The sequence below is a fragment of the Phalangium opilio genome, unplaced genomic scaffold (assembly GCF_054372755.1).
Source record: "Phalangium opilio isolate 3A_F unplaced genomic scaffold, DU_Popi_V2 ptg000017l_1, whole genome shotgun sequence".
Classification (NCBI taxonomy): domain Eukaryota; kingdom Metazoa; phylum Arthropoda; class Arachnida; order Opiliones; family Phalangiidae; genus Phalangium; species Phalangium opilio.
The window spans coordinates 11818803-11838398 of NW_028324151.1; the positions used below are offsets into that span (position 1 = coordinate 11818803).

A 19596-nucleotide genomic window follows, 5' to 3' on the forward strand; every position below is an offset into this window, starting at 1 on the left:
AGGTTGGTGATTCGAGCCCACCCGGAAGAGGTGTTGTGGGGTCTCAGATGTAGCGTGAAAAGTCATAACTTTTCCACAATACCTGACAACCATTTAATTTCTGAGCTTCCTTGGCTCAATGGTTAGCGCATTCGGCTGTTAACCGAAAGGTTGGTGGTTCGAGCCCACCCGGGAGCGGTGTTAAGGGATCTCAAATGTAACGCAAAAAGTCAAAGATTTTCCACAATACCTGAAGACCTTTTCATTTCTGAGCTTGTTTGGCTCCATGGTTAGCGCGTTCGGCTGTTAACCAATAGGTTGGTGGTTCGAGCCCATCCGGGAGAGGTGACGTGGGGTCTCAGATGTAGCGTGAAAAGTCATAACTTTTCCACAATACCTGACAACCATTTAATTTCTGAGCTTCCGTGGCTCAATGGTTAGCGGTTCGGCTGTTAATCAATAGGTTGGTGGTTCGAGCACACCCGGGAGCGGTGTAAAGGGATCTCAAATGTAACGTAAAAATTCAGAGTTTTTCCACAATACCTGACGAACATTTAATTTTTGGGCTTCCGTGTCGCAATGGTTAGCGCATTCAGCTGTTAACCCAAAGGTTGGTGGTTCGAGCCCACCCGGGAGAGGTGTTGTGGGGTCTCAGATGTAGCGTGAAAAGTCATAACGTTTCCACAATACCTGACAACCATTTAATTCCTGAGCTTCCGTGGCTCAATGGTTAGCGCGTTCGGCAGTTAACCAATAGGTTGGTGGTTCGAGCCCACCCGGGAGCGGTGTTATGTAGTCTCAAATTTAACGTTAAAAGAAAAGTTTTTAAACAATACCTGACGGACATTTAATTTTTGGGCTTCCGTGGCGCAATGGTTTGCGCGTTCGGCTGTTAACCGAAAGGTTGGTGGTTCGATCACACCCGGGAGCGGTGTTGTGTAGTCTCAAATGTAACGTAAAAAGAAAAGTTTTTCCACAATACCTGACGAACATTTAATTTTTGGGCTTCCGTGGCGCAATGGTTAGCGCGTTTAGCTGTTAACTGAAAGGTTGGTGGTTCGAGTCCACCCGGGAGCGGTGTTAAGGGATCTCAAATGTAACGTAAAAAGTCAAAGTTTTTCCACAATACCTGAAGACCTTTTCATTTCTGAGCTTGTTTGGCTCCATGGTTAGCGCGTTCGGCTGTTAACCAATAGGTTGGTGGTTCGAGCCCACCCGGGAGAGGTGACGTGGGGTCTCAGATGTAGCGTGAAAAGTCATAACTTTTCCACAATACCTGACAACCATTTAATTTCTGAGCTTCCGTGGCTCAATGGTTAGCGCGTTCGGCTCTTAACCAATAGGTTGGTGGTTCGAGCCCACCCGGGAGCGGTGTTAAGGGATCTCAAATGTAACGTAAAAAGTCAGAATTTTTCCACAATACCTGACGAACATTTAACTTTTGGGCTTCCGTGGCGCAATGGTTAGCGCGTTCAGCTGTTAACCAATAAGTTGGTGGTTCGAGCTCACCCGGGAGCGGTGTTATGTAGTCTCAAATGTAACGTAAAAAGAAAAGTTTTTCCACAATACCTGACAAACATTTATTTTTTGGGCTTCCTTGGCGCAATGGTTAGCGCGTTCGGCTGTTAACCGAAAGGTTGGTGGTTCGAGCCCACCCGGGAGAGGTGTTTCGGTGTCTCAGATGTAGCGTAAAAAGTCAAAACTTTTCCACAATACGTGACAACCATTAAATTTCTAAGCTTCCGTGGCTCAATGGTTAGCGCGTTCGGCTGTTAACCAATAGGTTGGTGGTTCGAGCCCACCCGGGAGCGGTGTTATGGGATCTCAAATGTAACGTAAAAAGTCAGAGTTTTTCCACAATACCTGACGAACATTTAATTTTTGGGCTTCCGTGGCGCAATGGTTAGCGCGTTCAGCTGTTAACCGAAAGGTTGGTGGTTCGAGCTCACCCGGGAGAGGTGTTGTGGGGTCTCAGATGTAGCGTGAAAAGTCATAACTTTTCCACAATACCTGACAACCATTTAATTTCTGAGCTTCCGTGGCTCAATGGTTAGCGCGTTCGGCTCTTAACCAATAGGTTGGTGGTTCGAGCCCACCCGGGAGCGGTGTTAAGGGATCTAAAATGTAACGTAAAAAGTCAGAGTTTTTCCACAATAACTGACGAACATTTAATTTTTGGGCTTCCGTGGCGCAATGGTTAGCGCGTTCAGCTGTTAACCGAAAGGTTGGTGGTTCGAGCCACCCGGGAGAGGTGTTGTGGGGTCTCAGATGTAGCGTGAAAAGTCAGAGTTTTTCCACAATACCTGACGAACATTTAACTTCTGGGCTTCCGTGGCGCAATGGTTAGCGCGTTCAGCTGTTAACCAATAGGTTGGTGGTTCGAGCCCACCCGGGAGCGGTGTTATGTAGTCTCAAATGTAACGTAAAAAGAAAAGTTTTTCCACAATACCTGACGGACATTTATTTTTTGGGCTTCCTTGGCGCAATGGTTAGCGCGTTCGGCTGTTAACCGAAAGGTTGGTGGTTCGAGCCCACCCGGGAGAGGTGTTTCGGTGTCTCAGATGTAGCGTAAAAAGTCAAAACTTTTCCACAATACGTGACAACCATTAAATTTCTAAGCTTCCGTGGCTCAATGGTTAGCGCGTTCGGCTGTTAACCAATAGGTTGGTGGTTCGAGCCCACCCGGGAGCGGTGTTATGGGATCTCAAATGTAACGTAAAAAGTCAGAGTTTTTCCACAATACCTGACGAACATTTAATTTTTGGGCTTCCGTGGCGCAATGGTTAGCGCGTTCAGCTGTTAACCGAAAGGTTGGTGGTTCGAGCCCACCCGGGAGAGGTGATGTGGGGTCTCAGATATAGCGTAAAAAGTCAAAACTTTTCCACAATACGTGACAGCCATTAAATTTCTAAGCTTCCGTGGCTCAATGGTTAGCGCGTTCGGCTGTTAACCAATAGGTTGGTGGTTCGAGCCCACCCGGGAGCGGTGTTATGGGATCTCAAATGTAACGTAAAAAGTCAGAGTTTTTCCACAATACCTGACGAACATTTAATTTTTGGGCTTCCGTGGCGCAATGGTTAGCGCGTTCAGCTGTTAACCGAAAGGTTGTTGGTTCGAGCCCACCCGGAAGAGGTGTTGTGGGGTCTAAGATGTAGCGTGAAAAGTCATAACTTTTCCCCAATACGTGACAACCATTTAATTTCTGAGCTCCCGTGGCTCAATGGTTGTCGCGTTCGGCTGTTAACCAATAGGCTGGTGGTTCGAGCCCACCCGGGAGAGGTGACGTGGGGTCTCAGATGTAGCGTAAAAAGTCAAACCTTTTCCACAATACGTGACAACCATTTAATTTCTGAGCTTCCGTGGCTCAATGGTTAGCGCGTTCGGCTGTTAACCAATAGGTTGGTGGTTCGAGCCAACCTCGGAGAGGTGACGTGGGGTCTCAGATGTAGCGTGAAAAGTCATAACTTTTCCATAATACCTGACGAACATTTAATTTTTGGGCTTCCGTGGCGCAATGGTTAGCGCGTTCAGCTGTTAACCGAAAGGTTGGTGGTTCGAGCCCACCCGGGAGAGGTGACGTGGGGTCTCAGATGTAGCGTAAAAAGTCAAAACTTTTCCACAATACGTGACTACCATTTAATTTCTGAGCTTCCGTGGCTCAATGGTTAGCGCGTTCGGTTGTTAACCAATAGGTTGGTGGTTCGAGCCCACCCGGGAGAGGTGACGTGGGGTCTCAGATGTAGCGTAAAAAGTCAAAACTTTTCCACAATACGTGACAACCATTTAATTTCTGAGCTTCCGTGGCCCAAGGGTTAGCGCGTTCGGCTGTTAACCAATAGGTTGGTGGTTCGAGCCCACCCGGGAGCGGTGTTAAGGGACCTCAAATGTAACGTAAAAAGTCAGAGTTTTTCCACAATACCTGACGAACATTTAATTTTTGGGCTTCCGTGGCGCAATGGTTAGCGCGTTCGGTTGTTAACCGAAAGGTTGGTGGTTCGAGCCCACCCGGGAGCGGTGATAAGGGATCTCAAATGTAACGCAAAAAGTCAAAGATTTTCCACAATACCTGAAGACATTTTCATTTCTGAGCTTGTTTGGCTCCATGGTTAGCGCGTTCGGCTGCTAACCAATAGGTTGGTGGTTCGAGCCCATCCGGGAGAGGTGACGTGGGGTCTCAGATGTAGCGTGAAAAGTCATAACTTTTCCACAATACCTGACAACCATTTAATTTCTGAGCTTCCGTGGCTCAATGGTTAGCGGTTCGGCTGTTAATCAATAGGTTGGTGGTTCGAGCACACCCGGGAGCGGTGTAAAGGGATCTCAAATGTAACGTAAAAATTCAGAGTTTTTCCACAATACCTGACGAACATTTAATTTTTGGGCTTCCGTGTCGCAATGGTTAGCGCATTCAGCTGTTAACCCAAAGGTTGGTGGTTCGAGCCCACCCGGGAGAGGTGTTGTGGGGTCTCAGATGTAGCGTGAAAAGTCATAACGTTTCCACAATACCTGACAACCATTTAATTTCTGAGCTTCCGTGGCTCAATGGTTAGCGCGTTCGGCAGTTAACCAATAGGTTGGTGGTTCGAGCCCACCCGGGAGCGGTGTTATGTAGTCTCAAATTTAACGTTAAAAGAAAAGTTTTTAAACAATACCTGACGGACATTTAATGTTTGGGCTTCCGTGGCGCAATGGTTAGCGCGTTCGGCTGTTAACCGAAAGGTTGGTGGTTCGATCACACCCGGGAGCGGTGTTGTGTAGTCTCAAATGTAACGTAAAAAGAAAAGTTTTTCCACAATACCTGACGAACATTTAATTTTTGTGCTTCCGTGGCGCAATGGTTAGCGCGTTTAGCTGTTAACTGAAAGGTTGGTGGTTCGAGTCCACCCGGGAGCGGTGTTAAGGGATCTCAAATGTAACGTAAAAAGTCAAAGTTTTTCCACAATACCTGAAGACCTTTTCATTTCTGAGCTTGTTTGGCTCCATGGTTAGCGCGTTCGGCTGTTAACCAATAGGTTGGTGGTTCGAGCCCACCCGGGAGAGGTGACGTGGGGTCTCAGATGTAGCGTGAAAAGTCATAACTTTTCCACAATACCTGACAACCATTGAATTTCTGAGCTTCCGTGGCTCAATGGTTAGCGCGTTCGGCTCTTAACCAATAGGTTGGTGGTTCGAGCCCACCCGGGAGAGGTGATGTGGGGTCTCAGATATAGCGTAAAAAGTCAAAACTTTTCCACAATACGTGACAACCATTAAATTTCTAAGCTTCCGTGGCTCAATGGTTAGCGCGTTCGGCTGTTAACCAATAGGTTGGTGGTTCGAGCCCACCCGGGAGCGGTGTTATGGGATCTCAAATGTAACGTAAAAAGTCAGAGTTTTTCCACAATACCTGACGAACATTTAATTTTTGGGCTTCCGTGGCGCAATGGTTAGCGCGTTCAGCTGTTAACCGAAAGGTTGTTGGTTCGAGCCCACCCGGAAGAGGTGTTGTGGGGTCTAAGATGTAGCGTGAAAAGTCATAACTTTTCCCCAATACGTGACAACCATTTAATTTCTGAGCTCCCGTGGCTCAATGGTTGTCGCGTTCGGCTGTTAACCAATAGGCTGGTGGTTCGAGCCCACCCGGGAGAGGTGACGTGGGGTCTCAGATGTAGCGTAAAAAGTCAAACCTTTTCCACAATACGTGACAACCATTTAATTTCTGAGCTTCCGTGGCTCAATGGTTAGCGCGTTCGGCTGTTAACCAATAGGTTGGTGGTTCGAGCCAACCTCGGAGAGGTGACGTGGGGTCTCAGATGTAGCGTGAAAAGTCATAACTTTTCCATAATACCTGACGAACATTTAATTTTTGGGCTTCCGTGGCGCAATGGTTAGCGCGTTCAGCTGTTAACCGAAAGGTTGGTGGTTCGAGCCCACCCGGGAGAGGTGACGTGGGGTCTCAGATGTAGCGTAAAAAGTCAAAACTTTTCCACAATACGTGACTACCATTTAATTTCTGAGCTTCCGTGGCTCAATGGTTAGCGCGTTCGGCTGTTAACCAATAGGTTGGTGGTTCGAGCCCACCCGGGAGAGGTGACGTGGGGTCTCAGATGTAGCGTAAAAAGTCAAAACTTTTCCACAATACGTGACAACCATTTAATTTCTGAGCTTCCGTGGCCCAAGGGTTAGCGCGTTCGGCTGTTAACCAATAGGTTGTTGGTTCGAGCCCACCCGGGAGCGGTGTTAAGGGACCTCAAATGTAACGTAAAAAGTCAGAGTTTTTCCACAATACCTGACGAACATTTAATTTTTGGGCTTCCGTGGCGCAATGGTTAGCGCGTTCGGTTGTTAACCGAAAGGTTGGTGGTTCGAGCCCACCCGGGAGCGGTGTTAAGGGATCTCAAATGTAACGCAAAAAGTCAAAGATTTTCCACAATACCTGAAGACCTTTTCATTTCTGAGCTTGTTTGGCTCCATGGTTAGCGCGTTCGGCTGCTAACCAATAGGTTGGTGGTTCGAGCCCATCCGGGAGAGGTGACGTGGGGTCTCAGATGTAGCGTGAAAAGTCATAACTTTTCCACAATACCTGACAACCATTTAATTTCTGAGCTTCCGTGGCTCAATGGTTAGCGGTTCGGCTGTTAATCAATAGGTTGGTGGTTCGAGCACACCCGGGAGCGGTGTAAAGGGATCTCAAATGTAACGTAAAAATTCAGAGTTTTTCCACAATACCTGACGAACATTTAATTTTTGGGCTTCCGTGTCGCAATGGTTAGCGCATTCAGCTGTTAACCCAAAGGTTGGTGGTTCGAGCCCACCCGGGAGAGGTGTTGTGGGGTCTCAGATGTAGCGTGAAAAGTCATAACGTTTCCACAATACCTGACAACCATTTAATTTCTGAGCTTCCGTGGCTCAATGGTTAGCGCGTTCGGCAGTTAACCAATAGGTTGGTGGTTCGAGCCCACCCGGGAGCGGTGTTATGTAGTCTCAAATTTAACGTTAAAAGAAAAGTTTTTAAACAATACCTGACGGACATTTAATGTTTGGGCTTCCGTGGCTCAATGGTTAGCGCGTTCGGCTGTTAACCGAAAGGTTGGTGGTTCGAGCCCACCCGGGAGCGATGTTGTGAGGTCTCAGATGTAACGTAAAAGTTTGATAAGTAAGGTAAAAAGTCATAGTTTTTCCACAATACCTGAAGACCATTTAATTTTTGGGCTTCCGTGGCTCAATGGTTAGCGCGTTCGGCTGTTAACCAATAGGTTGGTGGTTCGAGCCCACCCGGGAGCGGTGTTATGGGATTTCAAATGTAACGTAAAAAGTCTGAGTTTTTCCACAATACCTGCCGAGCATTTAATTTTTGGGCTTCGGTGGCGCAATGGTTAGCGCGTTCAGCTGTTAACTGAAAGGTTGGTGGTTCGAGCCCACCCGGGAGAGGTGTTGTGGGGTCTACGATGTGGCGTGAAAAGTCATAAATTTTCCACAATACCTGACAACCATTTAATTTCTGAGTTCCGTGGCTCAATGGTTAGCGCGTTCGGCTGTTAACCGAAAGGTTGGTGGTTCGAACCCATCCGGGAGCGGTGTTGTGTAGTCTCAAATGTAACGTAAAAAGAAAAGTTTTTCCACAATACCTGATGACCATTTATTTTTTGGACTTCCTTGGCGCAATGGTTAGCGCGTTCGGCTGTTAACCGAAAGGTTGGTGGTTCGAGCCCACCCGGGAGAGAAGTTGTGGGGTCTCAGAGGTAGCGTAAAAAGTCAAAACTTTTCCACAATACGTGACAAACATTTAATTTCTGAGCTTCCGTGGCTCAATGGTTAGCGCGTTCGGCTGTTAACCAATAGGTTGGTGGTTCGAGCCCACCCGGGAGCGATGTTATGGGATCTCAAATGTAACGTAAAAAGTCAGAGTTTTTCCACAATACCTGACGAACGTTTAATTTTTGGTCTTCCGTGGCGCAATGGTTAGCGCGTTCAGCTGTTAACCGAAAGGTTGGTGGTTCGAGCCCACCCGGGAGAGGTGTTGTGGGGTCTCAGATGTAGCGTGAAAAGTCATAACTTTTCCACAATACCTGACAACCATTTAATTTCTGAGTTCCGTGGCTCAATGGTTAGCGCGTTCGGCTGTTAACCAATAGGTTGGTTGTTCGAGCCCACCCGGGAGCGGTGTTATGGGATCTCAAATGTAACGTAGAAAGTCAGAGTTTTTCCACAATACCTGACGAACATTTAATTTTTGGGCTTCCGTGGCGCAATGGTTAGCGCGTTCAGCTGTTAACCGAAAGGTTGGTGGTTCGAGCCCACCCGGGAGAGGTGTTGTGGGGTCTCAGGTGTAGCGTAAAAAGTCAAAACTTTTCCACAATACGTGACAAACATTTAATTTCTGAGCTTCCGTGGCTCAATGGTTAGCGCGTTCGGCTGTTAACCAATAGGTTGGTGGTTCGAGCCCACCCGGGAGCGGTGTTAAGGGATTTCAAATGTAACGTAAAAAGCCAAAGTTTTTCCACAATACCTGACGACCATTTAATTTTTGGCTTCCGTGGCGCAATGGTTATCGCGTTCGGCTGTTAACCAATAGGTTGGTTGTTCGAGCCCACCCGGGAGCGGTGTTGCGAGATCTCAAATGTAACGTAAAAAGCCAAAGTTTTTCCACAATACCTGACGACCATTTAATTTTTGGGCTTCCGTGGCGCAATGGTAAGCGCGTTCGGCTGTTAACCAATAGGTTGGTGGTTCAAGCCCACCCGGGAGCGGTGTTTTGAGGTGTCAGATGTAACCCAAAATATAAAAGTTTTTCGACAATACCTGACGACCATTTAATTTTTGGGCCTGCGTGGTGCAATGGTTAGCGCGTTCTGCTGTTATCCGAAAGGTTGGTGGCTCAAGCCCACCCGGGAACGTTGGTGTTAAGTTTTATAAGTAACGTGAAAAGTCATAATTTCTCCACTATACCTGAAGACCATTTAATTTTTGAGCTTCCGTTGCGCTGTGGATAGGTCTTTATCAAAGTATAGGCCTAGATATTTGTATTTATCTACTATTTTAATTTTTTCCTTATTAAATTCGATACCATTTAGTACCCTACTGACATCTGTACCCCTATTATGGAATATTATGCATTCCGTCTTTTTTGTATTAAGGAGAAGCCCATTATCTGTGATCCACTTAAATATCTTATCTAGGTAGTGGTTTGATTGATCTATTGCATTTATTGGGTTTGCCGATTTATATAAAAGGAGCGCGTCATCTGCGTACATGAACATGTAACCAGACGGTGCCTGTTTTATGAGAGTGGTGATATTATAGAGCCCTGCGGAACTCCAGACATTAATTGACTTGGCGCAGATAAATCCCTTCCCACTCTAGTGTAGCATTGTCAATTTTCTAGGTAGCTTTTTAGCCACGCACTTGCAGTTCCTCTGATCCCTTGTTTGTATAGTTTGTCGTAGCCCTAAGTTTTTAGTATGATTGGATGGGGGACAAGTTGGACTATAACATACTCAAAGGACATCCCCGTATCTCTAGTAAAACTAGAGTTACGAGCCTCCAAATTTATTGTTAAAAATGAAAAGTAACCTAATAACAATAAGTGAGACACTAACAAAAGTTGACGAAGACATTGACGTAGCCTCAAGTTTAAAGAACCCTTGTATGGGGAGCGAAAAGGGCTTTAACATATTCAAAGGATATCCCCGTATCTCTAATAGAACAAGAGTTATGGGCCTTCAAAGGGCAGTGTTAAAAATCATAGCTAAAATAATAACAATAAGTGAGACGATAAACTAAGTTGACCGTTTTCCTTAATTACTTGGCTCCAGTTTCTCGTCGCCCTAAGTTTTTAGTATCATTGGATGGGGAACAAATTGGACTATAACATACTCAAAGGACATCCCCGTATCTCTAGTAAAACCTGAGTTATGGCATGTTTTTGAACATTTCGCTAAATTACTCGGCCCATGCTTGTCGTAGCCCTAAGTTTATAGTATGGTTGGAGGGGCGGACAAATTGGACTATAACACACTCAAAGGGTATCCCTGTATCTCTTGTAGAACCAGAGGGTAAACGAGTGCGACAGGGTGGGTTAGCTAAACGAGTGCGACAGGGTGGGTTAGCTAAACGATTGCGGCAGGGTGGGTTAGCTAAACGAGTGCGACAGGGTGGGTTAGCTAAACGAGTGCGAAAGGGTGGGTTAGCTAAACGAGTGCGACAGGGTGGGTTAGCTAAACGAGTGCGACAGGGTGGATTAGCTAAACGAGTGCGACAGGTTGGGTTAGCTAAACGAGTGCGACAGGGTGTGTTAGCTAAACGAGTGCGACAGGGTGGGTTAGCTAAACGAGTGCGACAGGGTGGGTTAGCTAAACGAGTGCGAGAGGGTGGGTTAGCTAAACGAGTGCGACAGGGTGGGTTAGCTAAACGAGTGCGACAGGGTGGGTTAGCTAAACGAGTGCGACAGGGTGGATTGGCTAAACGAGTGCTTCCGTGGCGCAATGGTTATCGCGTTCATCTGTTAACCGAAAGGTTGGTGGTTCAAGCCCACTAGGGAGCGGTGTTGTGAGGTGTCAGGTGTAACCCAAAATATAAAAGTTTTTCCACAATACCTGACGACCATTTAATTTTTGAGCTTCCGTTGCGCTATGGTTAGCGCGTTCAGCTGTTAACCGAAAGGTTGGTGGTTCCATTCCACCCGGGAGAGGTGTTGTGGGGTCTCAAATGTAACGTAAAAAGTCAGAGTTTTTCCACAATACCTGACGACCATTTATTTTCTGAGCTTCCGTGGCTCAATGGTTAGCGCGTTCGGCTGTTAACCAATAGGTTGGTTGTTCGAGCCCACCCGGGAGCGGTGTTATGGGATCTCAAATGTAACGTAGAAAGTCAGAGTTTTTCCACAATACCTGACGAACATTTATTTTTTGGGCTTCCTTGGCGCAATGGCTTTTCACGAATCTTTAACATTATTTATTATAAGACACCATTGTTAAATCTATTTTTATTTGATTAAATTAAAATTGTTATATTAAATTAAACAGATAGGCACGGGGCTTACAAGTCACAATGTGACTTAGCCCCGTGGTATACTGTATCTGTAATGCAAATAAAATAAACATTTTGAATTGAATTGAATTGAATTGAATGGTTAGCGCGTTCAGCTGTCAACCGAAAGGTTGGTGGTTCGAGCCCACCCGGGTGAGGTGTTGTGGGGTCTCAGATGTAGCGTGAAAAGTCATAACTTTTCCACAATACCTGACAACCATTAAATTTCTGAGCTTCCGTGGCTCAATGGTTAGCGCGTTCGGCTGTTAACCAATAGGTTGGTTGTTCGAGCCCACCCGGGAGCGGTGTTATGGGATCTCAAATGTAACGTAGAAAGTCAGAGTTTTTCCACAATACCTGACGAACATTTATTTTTTGGGCTTCCTTGGCGCAATGGTTAGCGCGTTCGGCTGTTAACCGAAAGGTTGGTGGTTCGAGCCCACCCGGGAGAGGTGTTGTGGGGTCTCAGATGTAGCGTGAAAAGTCAGTGTTTTTCCACAATACCTGACGAACATTTATTTTCTGAGCTTCCGTGGCTCAATGGTTAGCGCGTTCGGCTGTTAACCAATAGGTTGGTGGTTCGAGCCCACCCGGGAGCGGTGTTATGGGATCTCAAATGTAACGTAAAAAGTCAGAGTTTTTCCGCAATACCTGACGACCATTTAATTTTTGGGCTTCCTTCGCAATGGTTAGCGCGTTCGGCTGTTAACCGAAAGGTTGGTGGTTCGAGCCCACCCGGGAGCGGTGTTGTGTAGTCTCAAATGTTACGTAAAAAGAAAAGTTTTTCCCCAATACCTGACGACCATTTATTTTTTGGGCTTCCTTGGCGCAATGGTTAGCGCGTTCGGCTGTTAACCGAAAGGTTGGGGGTTCGAGCCCACCCGGGAGAGGTGTTGTGGGGTCTCAGATGAAGCGTGAAAAGTCATAACTTCAAAGTTTCAAAGTTTATTTGGCATAGTTTAGTACAAAAGCTCATGAGGAGGGACCAAGTCTTCAAGCGACTTATTGCCCTCCTTAAATTTCTTAAGATTAACGTCAATTGGACAACAAAATTAGATAAAGAGCATTAAAAGAGAATAACCATAAAAAAATATAAATTAAAATTTAAATAAAGTTTTGCAAATACATGAATATAGTTTAATATCTTTTGTAAAGCATGACTTTTTTACTTCGTTTAATATAAAATATAAAAGAGTTATTGTTTTTCTTTAAATAAAACAATCAAAATCAGGAATAAATAAATATATAAATAAAAAAATAAATAAACAAATAGATCAAAGATGATTACACACTGCCATTAAGTATATGAACTTTAAGTTTTTTTTTAACTAAAGCAAAGGATTTGGTATCACATATAAGTAAATAAATTTGGTTGTATAGTTTTACTCCTACATAAAAGATTGAGTTTAGCTTTTTTGAAGTTTTGCATTGGGGGCATTCTAAAATATTGTTTGTTCTTGTTAATATGTTAGAGGATGTTGTATTAAATAGTTTATGTACACCATTAATATTTTTATGAATAAATATTAGATTATTATACTTTATAATTTGAAATATGTCTAACGTTTTACTTTTTGCATATAATATTTTGTATGTGATAACCAGTTCACGTTATAAATACTTCTGAGAACTCTTTTTTGCAGGATATTGATTCTGTTTAAGTTGTGTTGAGAGGTATTACCCCACGCGACCAAGCCGTATATCAATAAGGAATAGAACATACTATAGTATAGTTCGAATAGAATACATCTTGGGAATAACATACTACCTTGTTTGATAAGATAGGATGTGTTAGATAATTTTTTGCAAAGATAATTTATATGCTCACAATACCTGACAACCATTTAATTTCTGAGCTTCCGTGGCTCAATGGTTAGCGCGTTCGGCTGTTAACCAATAGGTTGGTGGTTCAAGCCCACCCGGGAGCGGTGTTGTGAGGTGTCAGTTGTAATCCCAAAATATAAAAGTTTTTCGACAATACCTGACGACCATTTAATTTTTGGGCCTGCGTGGTGCTGTGGTTAGCGCGTTCTGCTGTTATCCGAAAGGTTGGTGGCTCAAGCCCACCCGGGAACGTTGGTGTTAAGTTTTATAAGTAACGTGAAAAGTCATAATTTCTCCACTATACCTGAAGACCATTTAATTTTTGAGCTTCCGTTGCGCTGTGGATAGGTCTTTATCAAAGTATAGGCCTAGATATTTGTATTTATCTACTATTTTAATTTTTTCCTTATTAAGTTCGATACCATTTAGTACCCTACTGACATCTGTACCCCTATTAATCAAAAATGTCTTGATTAGAATCAAGTCCTAAAAAGTATCGATAAGACTGAGGTTATCACTTGTCTGAAGAATCAGATATTAATTTTTCTTTTTAATTGAAACTTAAAGGCATGCTTAAGAAAAAACAACGTTCCATTACCGTTTTCCGTTGAAATAACTTATTTTACAGGTAATCAATTTCAAAAATTTACTTATCTCGGGTTTTCGGGCACAATTCCATTCCCCCAAAACATTTTATCATTACATTAATTACTTTTGAGAGAGTACGTGTATGACATTGAGTTTTAAAAGGTTCCCTCATTTGTGCCCGGTATGCTTCGCAGTGGATACGTTTTAAAACAATGGCGGAAAATTAAGTAGGGACAGTTAGATTTTTACTCGTGGTTATGCAAAATGATGTAATGTCTAGTGTACTTCAGTCAACAGTCATACTGTTCATTCTCATAGCTCAGGACATGATTAATGCTGATCACTATTTCTCTCTCTAGTTTCAAACAATGGTTAGAGACCATTCAGTGCCGCAGGTCGCACATGAATATATTTCAACTACAGTTTACATCAATTCTCCGTGGTCGTACTATTAGAGGGTTAAGCACTAATTTGTTCAGAACATGTCTCGAAAGTGTGCTTATTTTAAGTTTTTAAAGTAGTGTTGCCAATGTGTGGGTAATTTCCCACATCGTGGGAGATTTAGGTTTGGTTTTAGGCTCTGTGGGGAAAAAGTAATATTTTTCCGAAATCAATCAAATGTCGGAATTTTCCTGTTCAAGGGTTAATAGTGCAAAATTTTCAAAAATGCACTAATTTTAACTGCACAGTTAAAATTAGTGCATTTTCGAGATTATCAATTTCGAACTTTTTTTGTAGCATTAACTAACGTCTGTTTGATATTAAGCTTAAAAACCTTAAACACAAAATAGTCAGGGCAATGCCGACTCAGTTTATAAGGGCTACCCTAAAAGTCCACAAAAGTGATCCAAGATTGTTAATAAATACGCCTAAAAAGTGCCCTCTTCAAAATATGTAGCCGGGGAAAAGAGAGCGTGATCGAGTGGGCTATGCTAGTGGGTATTTTGGTAGTAAGTAACGGGGGTTGGGACTCCAGGCATAGCCCGCTCCATCACGCACTCGACAACGCAAAGCAACTCGCGCCAGCGTGGGAAATGAGGCGGTAACACAGGGCAAATGACGAGTTTAAAAATTGCCTGGTACAGTTCAAAAATTAAATCGGAGGGGGGTCAGTGGTCCACGAGACTACTAAAAAATTCAAGGGTAACCAGAGTCCACACATTAAAATTCTAATATTTTAATTATCCACTTCCTTAGCTTAGCAGACGACGTGCTCTGGCCAATTGTCACGGACCAGTTTATTTATTCCAAGTCAGGAGGGTCTCTGGCCTAATGTCCAGTTTAAAAAAATCCTTATTTCCCACCCTGACTCGCGCTATAGCGCAAGCAGCTTGCGACGTGTTGCGCGTGATTGAGTAGGCTATGGTCCGGTCAAAAGAAATCTTCAGTTCAGCGTTGCAAATAACGCGGTGGCACAGGGAAAATGACCAGTTTAAAAATTAAATCGAAGGGTGAGCACAGGACCACTAAGGAAATTCTAGGGTAACCAGGGTCCAGACATTATCTCAACTATTTTAATTACCCACTTCTTTAGTTTAGCAGACGCCGCGCCCTGGTCAATGGTCATGGACCAGTTCATTTATTCCTGGGCAGGGGGTCGCTGGCCCAATGTCTAGTTTTAAAAAAATCCCTATTTCCCACCCTGATTCAGTTGGGAGTCCTGGAGCTCCTGGTTTTTTGATGAAACGGTCGTGTTTCACAAACTTGTTGAGCACCCTTGAGAACGCCTCCCGTTGCCTCGATTCGGGAGCCTCGGTCGACTTAATCTACCTTGATTTGCGCAAAGCTTTTGACACGGTCCCGCATTCGTTGTTGCTTCGGAAACTAGAATGGCTTGGCGTGCCCTTCACGCTTGTGACCTGGATTGCGGCCTTTCTCCGCCATCGGCTTCAGCGCGTGGCTCTTCGGGGTGTTTACTCCTCGTGGTGTGAAGTGGCCAGTGGTGTGCCTCAGGGTTCGGTACTGGGGCCCACGCTCTTTATTGTTTACATCAACGACCTCCCGCGTGCTATCCGACACTCGTTTGTGAGCCTGTTTGCGGACGATTCCAAGGTTGGACGCGGCATTCGCACGACTGCTGACTCTCTCGCACTGCAGCGGGACGTGGATGCTCTCGAGGTGTGGGCCAGCTCGAACGGCATGAGTTTCAACCCCACCAAATCCGTGGTCCTGCATTGCGGAAAAAATAACCCTCGCTTTCAGTAACGTTTGGCGGGTAGGCCAATTGCGGCTCAGTCTGTTGTGAGGGACCTCGGGGTTATGTTGGCTGGTGGTATGCTGGGGGATACCCATAGTAGGGTAGCGGCGGCCCGTGGCTCCCGTGCTCTTTACATTTTAAAACGCTCCTTTTCGCATTTTAGCGTCAGGTCATTCGGCGTCCTATATAAAACTTACATCCGCCCTCATCTTGACTACTGTTCAAGCATATGGTCTCCCCACCTCGTCAGGGACATTGAAAATGTTGAACGGGTCCAGCGCAGGGCCACAAAACTTGTTTCTGGCCTACGAACTTTGCCCTATCCGGAGCGCCTCAGACGGCTGGGCCTTATGTCCCTAGCTGATAGGCGGCTGCGTCAGGATTTGGTGGAAACCTTCAAATTGGTCCATGGCCACTACGACGTGGATGCCAATGCGTTCTTTACCGTTCGCTGGACTGGGAGGAGAGCGCCCACTCTTTCCAAGTTCCGCTGTACGTCCCTACCTCGGCGTGTCTTTTTCACGCAACGGGTAATTAACTCGTGGAATGGTCTCCCTAGTGAGGTGAAGCGGAACTCGTCCGTACAAGCGTTCAAGGCCCGGTTGGACAAATTCGTCCACTGAGTCGCATCATTGTATTTTTTTGTGTTTTGGTTTTTTATTTATTTTTCACTCTGTTCTGTTGTTCGACACTTGTTTTGTTTTTTAATTTATTTGTTTTTTTTTATTATTATTATTATTATTTCTTTTGTTCACCTCATTGTTCCGTTCTTATGTATTTATTATTTTTATTACTTTTTTTTCAATTTGTTTGTAACTGAGTCGGGCCACAATAAGCCTCTGGCTTTCTTTTTACCCGTCAATAAACATTATTATTATTATTATAGTCCAGAGATGCATATGACAAGGATTCATTTCTCATAAGCGAGAATGGCCAACTCTGTTGTGTAAAGAGACAGCCTGGCAGCCTGGTATTTTTTTACTTCTAAGTCAGCTGGGTTTTCACCTTTAAAAGTTAATACAGCCCTTTGAATTTAAATAATTAGAAATGAGAAATGTTATTAAATGAATGAATCTATACGGTTGCAGTTGTGTCGAAATGAGAGCAATTAAATATGTGTCTTTGATATTTAGCTCTGATAATTTCAGAAACTTAATAAAAAGTAGTGTTATGTATTTAACCAGTATTTATTTTATTGAAATTTATTAATAATTATTTAATTAAAAAAATTGTAATACTATTTTATGTTTTAAATTTTACAAATAAAATTCAAAACAGTAAACATAGGGCAAAGGTTATATTGTATTATAAATAGCCAGTGGGATTGATTTTAGCTATATCGCTATTAGAGCTCGACATTTTCTCTCCATTATCCAAAAATTAGTAATTAATTTGAATGAAAATAGGTGGATATCTTTTATTAATTGTGAAATAATGCACACACTTTACATTTAAATTTTAGAAGTTAATTTATTATTTACTTTGTGTATATAATATTCAGCATTAATTTCACTAAGGAAATAAACTAATTACCTACGAGGAATTAACTAGTATATATGTTTAAAATTATAATTTAATCGTTTCAAAACTAATATGGTTTTGAACTGGTCTTTGTAATTTAGTTATTAAAATTTGTGATTATCGATTGGTCAATATTGAAAATTAACCAATGGTGGAACTAATTTTTTTTAAACTCAATGAAACTGAAATATCAATGAATAATCTACAGAAAGAGGTATCAACCTATTATTTTTTCAAAAGAAGGTAAATAAGGATTAGATGGCTTGCTGCTTCAAACAAGATTTTTAACCATGAATAGAATATTTGGTTAATTTTAGTCAAATTTAGATATCCGGTAATCGAGTTGATATGACTTGAAGCACTTTTTGCTCATGTCTATTTTAAACTTTAATCACAGATTTCGCTTACCATTTCACAAGCATAATAAACACTACTGAAGGGCGCAAATCTATCTGTGATCGGTAATGGTGACCAATATAGCAATTTGCCCAATTAATCAGTTAGAACTTCATTTGCACATTTCTATTCGTTAATTTGAAATGTTGCGAGAAATTTGAATGGAATATAAGTAGATATCTCTTTCAGAAGATAATTTTTGATGTTGATATTCAAGATTCATTGAGTTAAAAAAATTGGTATTGGTATTTCAAGTAAGCTTAGATATGAACATCGGTGAATTTACGATATGGGCTTATGATGTTAGTCTGTTTATAAGATTAAGTCGTTACTTTAAGTGTCACTAGACAGTATCTACCTCCAAAATCGAGAGTTAGTAACTTTATAACCATCTCCTAGTCAGAGGATATCCGAGGGTCAATTTCTTATATCATTGACTGACGAAGGCTCACTATAGCAGCTTAGTCAACTTTTGGCAAGGCCTAATACCGTTTTTGCATGACTGTCGCCGTCAAATTCCTTTTAAAGCATAGATCATTAGATCATATAGTATCCACCCTTGATTTTCATTACGCAACACACGTTGGATTCGTAAACCTCGACGTGCACCACGATTAGAAGCATTAAAATGCAAAAACAACACACTGACCGCATACATTTTTGGTAAATAACAGACTCAAACAGAGTCACTACAGCTGTTTTCAGGGCTGAACGAGCGACCGAGAGGGCTTTAAAGAAAAAGCCTCCGGCGGCCGGTCTCTTAAAGGGGGTAGTTTCGAGGGAACGAAATTCAAATGCAAGGCGCGTCCCTTCAACAAAAAACATTGAATTCGTTAATACGGACGTTTTAGGCAATTATAATAATGAAATTTTATACAATTAAGTAATATTTAAGAAAACTAAGCACTACTTTCAAAGTCTAAACTTTAAAAACACGACGATACGAGAAGGCGAAGTAACAACAAGAGGTAAACATTTTTATAAATGGCAAAAATTAAAGGTAAGCCAAGGCTTAGCGCAATTTCACCGCCTTAAAGAAAGTGCCAAGTTTAGAAATAGATTGTGGGACAATAAAAAGGTGGAAAATTATGAAATTAGGCTTATATTAAAGCTTGAAACCTACTTTATATTATATTTAAAATCCATCCATGAGCAAATCCTCAAAAAATATGAAAATGGCAACGAAAAAGGACCCACTCTCAAATTTTTTTCCCCTTAAAAAAATGGCGGCCACAAACGGGGTAATTTGTCACGGCGGCAATATTAAAGCAGTCTTATCTCACTATCGATAGGCCATTTCAACCAAAGGCATTAAGAAAAAACAATCGGATTATTATGACGCAACTATACGTAAAAAAAGGCCAATATTGGTCGCGCTGATAATTACCAATAAAACAGCGTATCCATGCTAAAATATCGCAGATTGGGGTAGTTTTTAAAATTTAAAATTAAACATACTTAAAATTAATTTTTCTCAAAAACCTTAAAAATGGTCCTAGAAAAAGGTTTAAATTTTGATATAAAACCGTTCCCAAACGTAACAAACGAATATTTCATTTCAAAAGGGTGGCGACAAAATGGCTAAATTTGAAAAAAACTCCATGTTATTTCTATGGGAAAATTTAACTTTTTCACCAAAAGGGCTGATTAATTTTATGGAAATGAAAACCACCCTTAGCAACTTTATTTTTTATACAATAAACTAATGGGTGGATCTTCTTGAAATTTTAACCACATATTGAGGGCCCGAATTGTAGTTCTGTGGATTATTTTCAAAGCAGTTAATACGATACAAAAAAAGTTATAACCAATCAAAAAACCATCCTTATACATTAAAGTCGGTATGAGGTCTTATCTAAGAGAGCTATCGCTCTCCTAGAATTATGGAATATTATGCATTCCGTCTTTTTTGTATTAAGGAGAAGCCCATTATCTGTGATCCACTTCAATATCTTATCTAGGTAGTGGTTTGATTGATCTATTGCATTTATTGGGTTTGCCGATTTATATAAAAGGAGCGCGTCATCTGCGTACATGAACATGTAACCAGACGGTGCCTGTTTTATGAGGTCATTTATAAATAG

The 19596-nt window shown here is 42.7% G+C and overlaps 1 protein-coding gene, 1 long non-coding RNA gene and 2 other non-coding genes across 4 annotated transcripts; 3 read left to right on the top strand and 1 right to left on the bottom strand.

Annotated features, from left to right (window-relative positions):
- Nucleotides 1-1277: 1277 nt before the first annotated feature.
- On the top strand, nucleotides 1278-1350 carry TRNAK-CUU (transfer RNA lysine (anticodon CUU)). The gene has a single exon. It is a non-coding gene; the product is annotated as a tRNA-Lys (tRNA).
- A 661-nt stretch (nucleotides 1351-2011) lies between these two features.
- Nucleotides 2012-2084, top strand: TRNAK-CUU (transfer RNA lysine (anticodon CUU)). The gene has a single exon. It is a non-coding gene; the product is annotated as a tRNA-Lys (tRNA).
- Nucleotides 2085-14821: 12737 nt separating this feature from the next.
- On the top strand, nucleotides 14822-16218 carry LOC149703978 (uncharacterized). The gene is made up of 3 exons (XM_089867181.1): nucleotides 14822-14849; nucleotides 15050-15599; nucleotides 15759-16218. Exons 1-3 carry the CDS (start codon nucleotides 14822-14824, stop codon nucleotides 16216-16218), a joined length of 1038 nt encoding a protein of 345 aa, XP_089723307.1.
- Nucleotides 16219-17039: 821 nt separating this feature from the next.
- On the bottom strand, nucleotides 17040-18807 carry LOC149703979 (uncharacterized). The gene is made up of 2 exons (XR_016381934.1): nucleotides 18636-18807; nucleotides 17040-18321 (listed from the first exon to the last, which is right to left on the bottom strand). It is a non-coding gene; the product is annotated as an uncharacterized LOC149703979 (long non-coding RNA).
- Nucleotides 18808-19596: the final 789 nt, after the last annotated feature.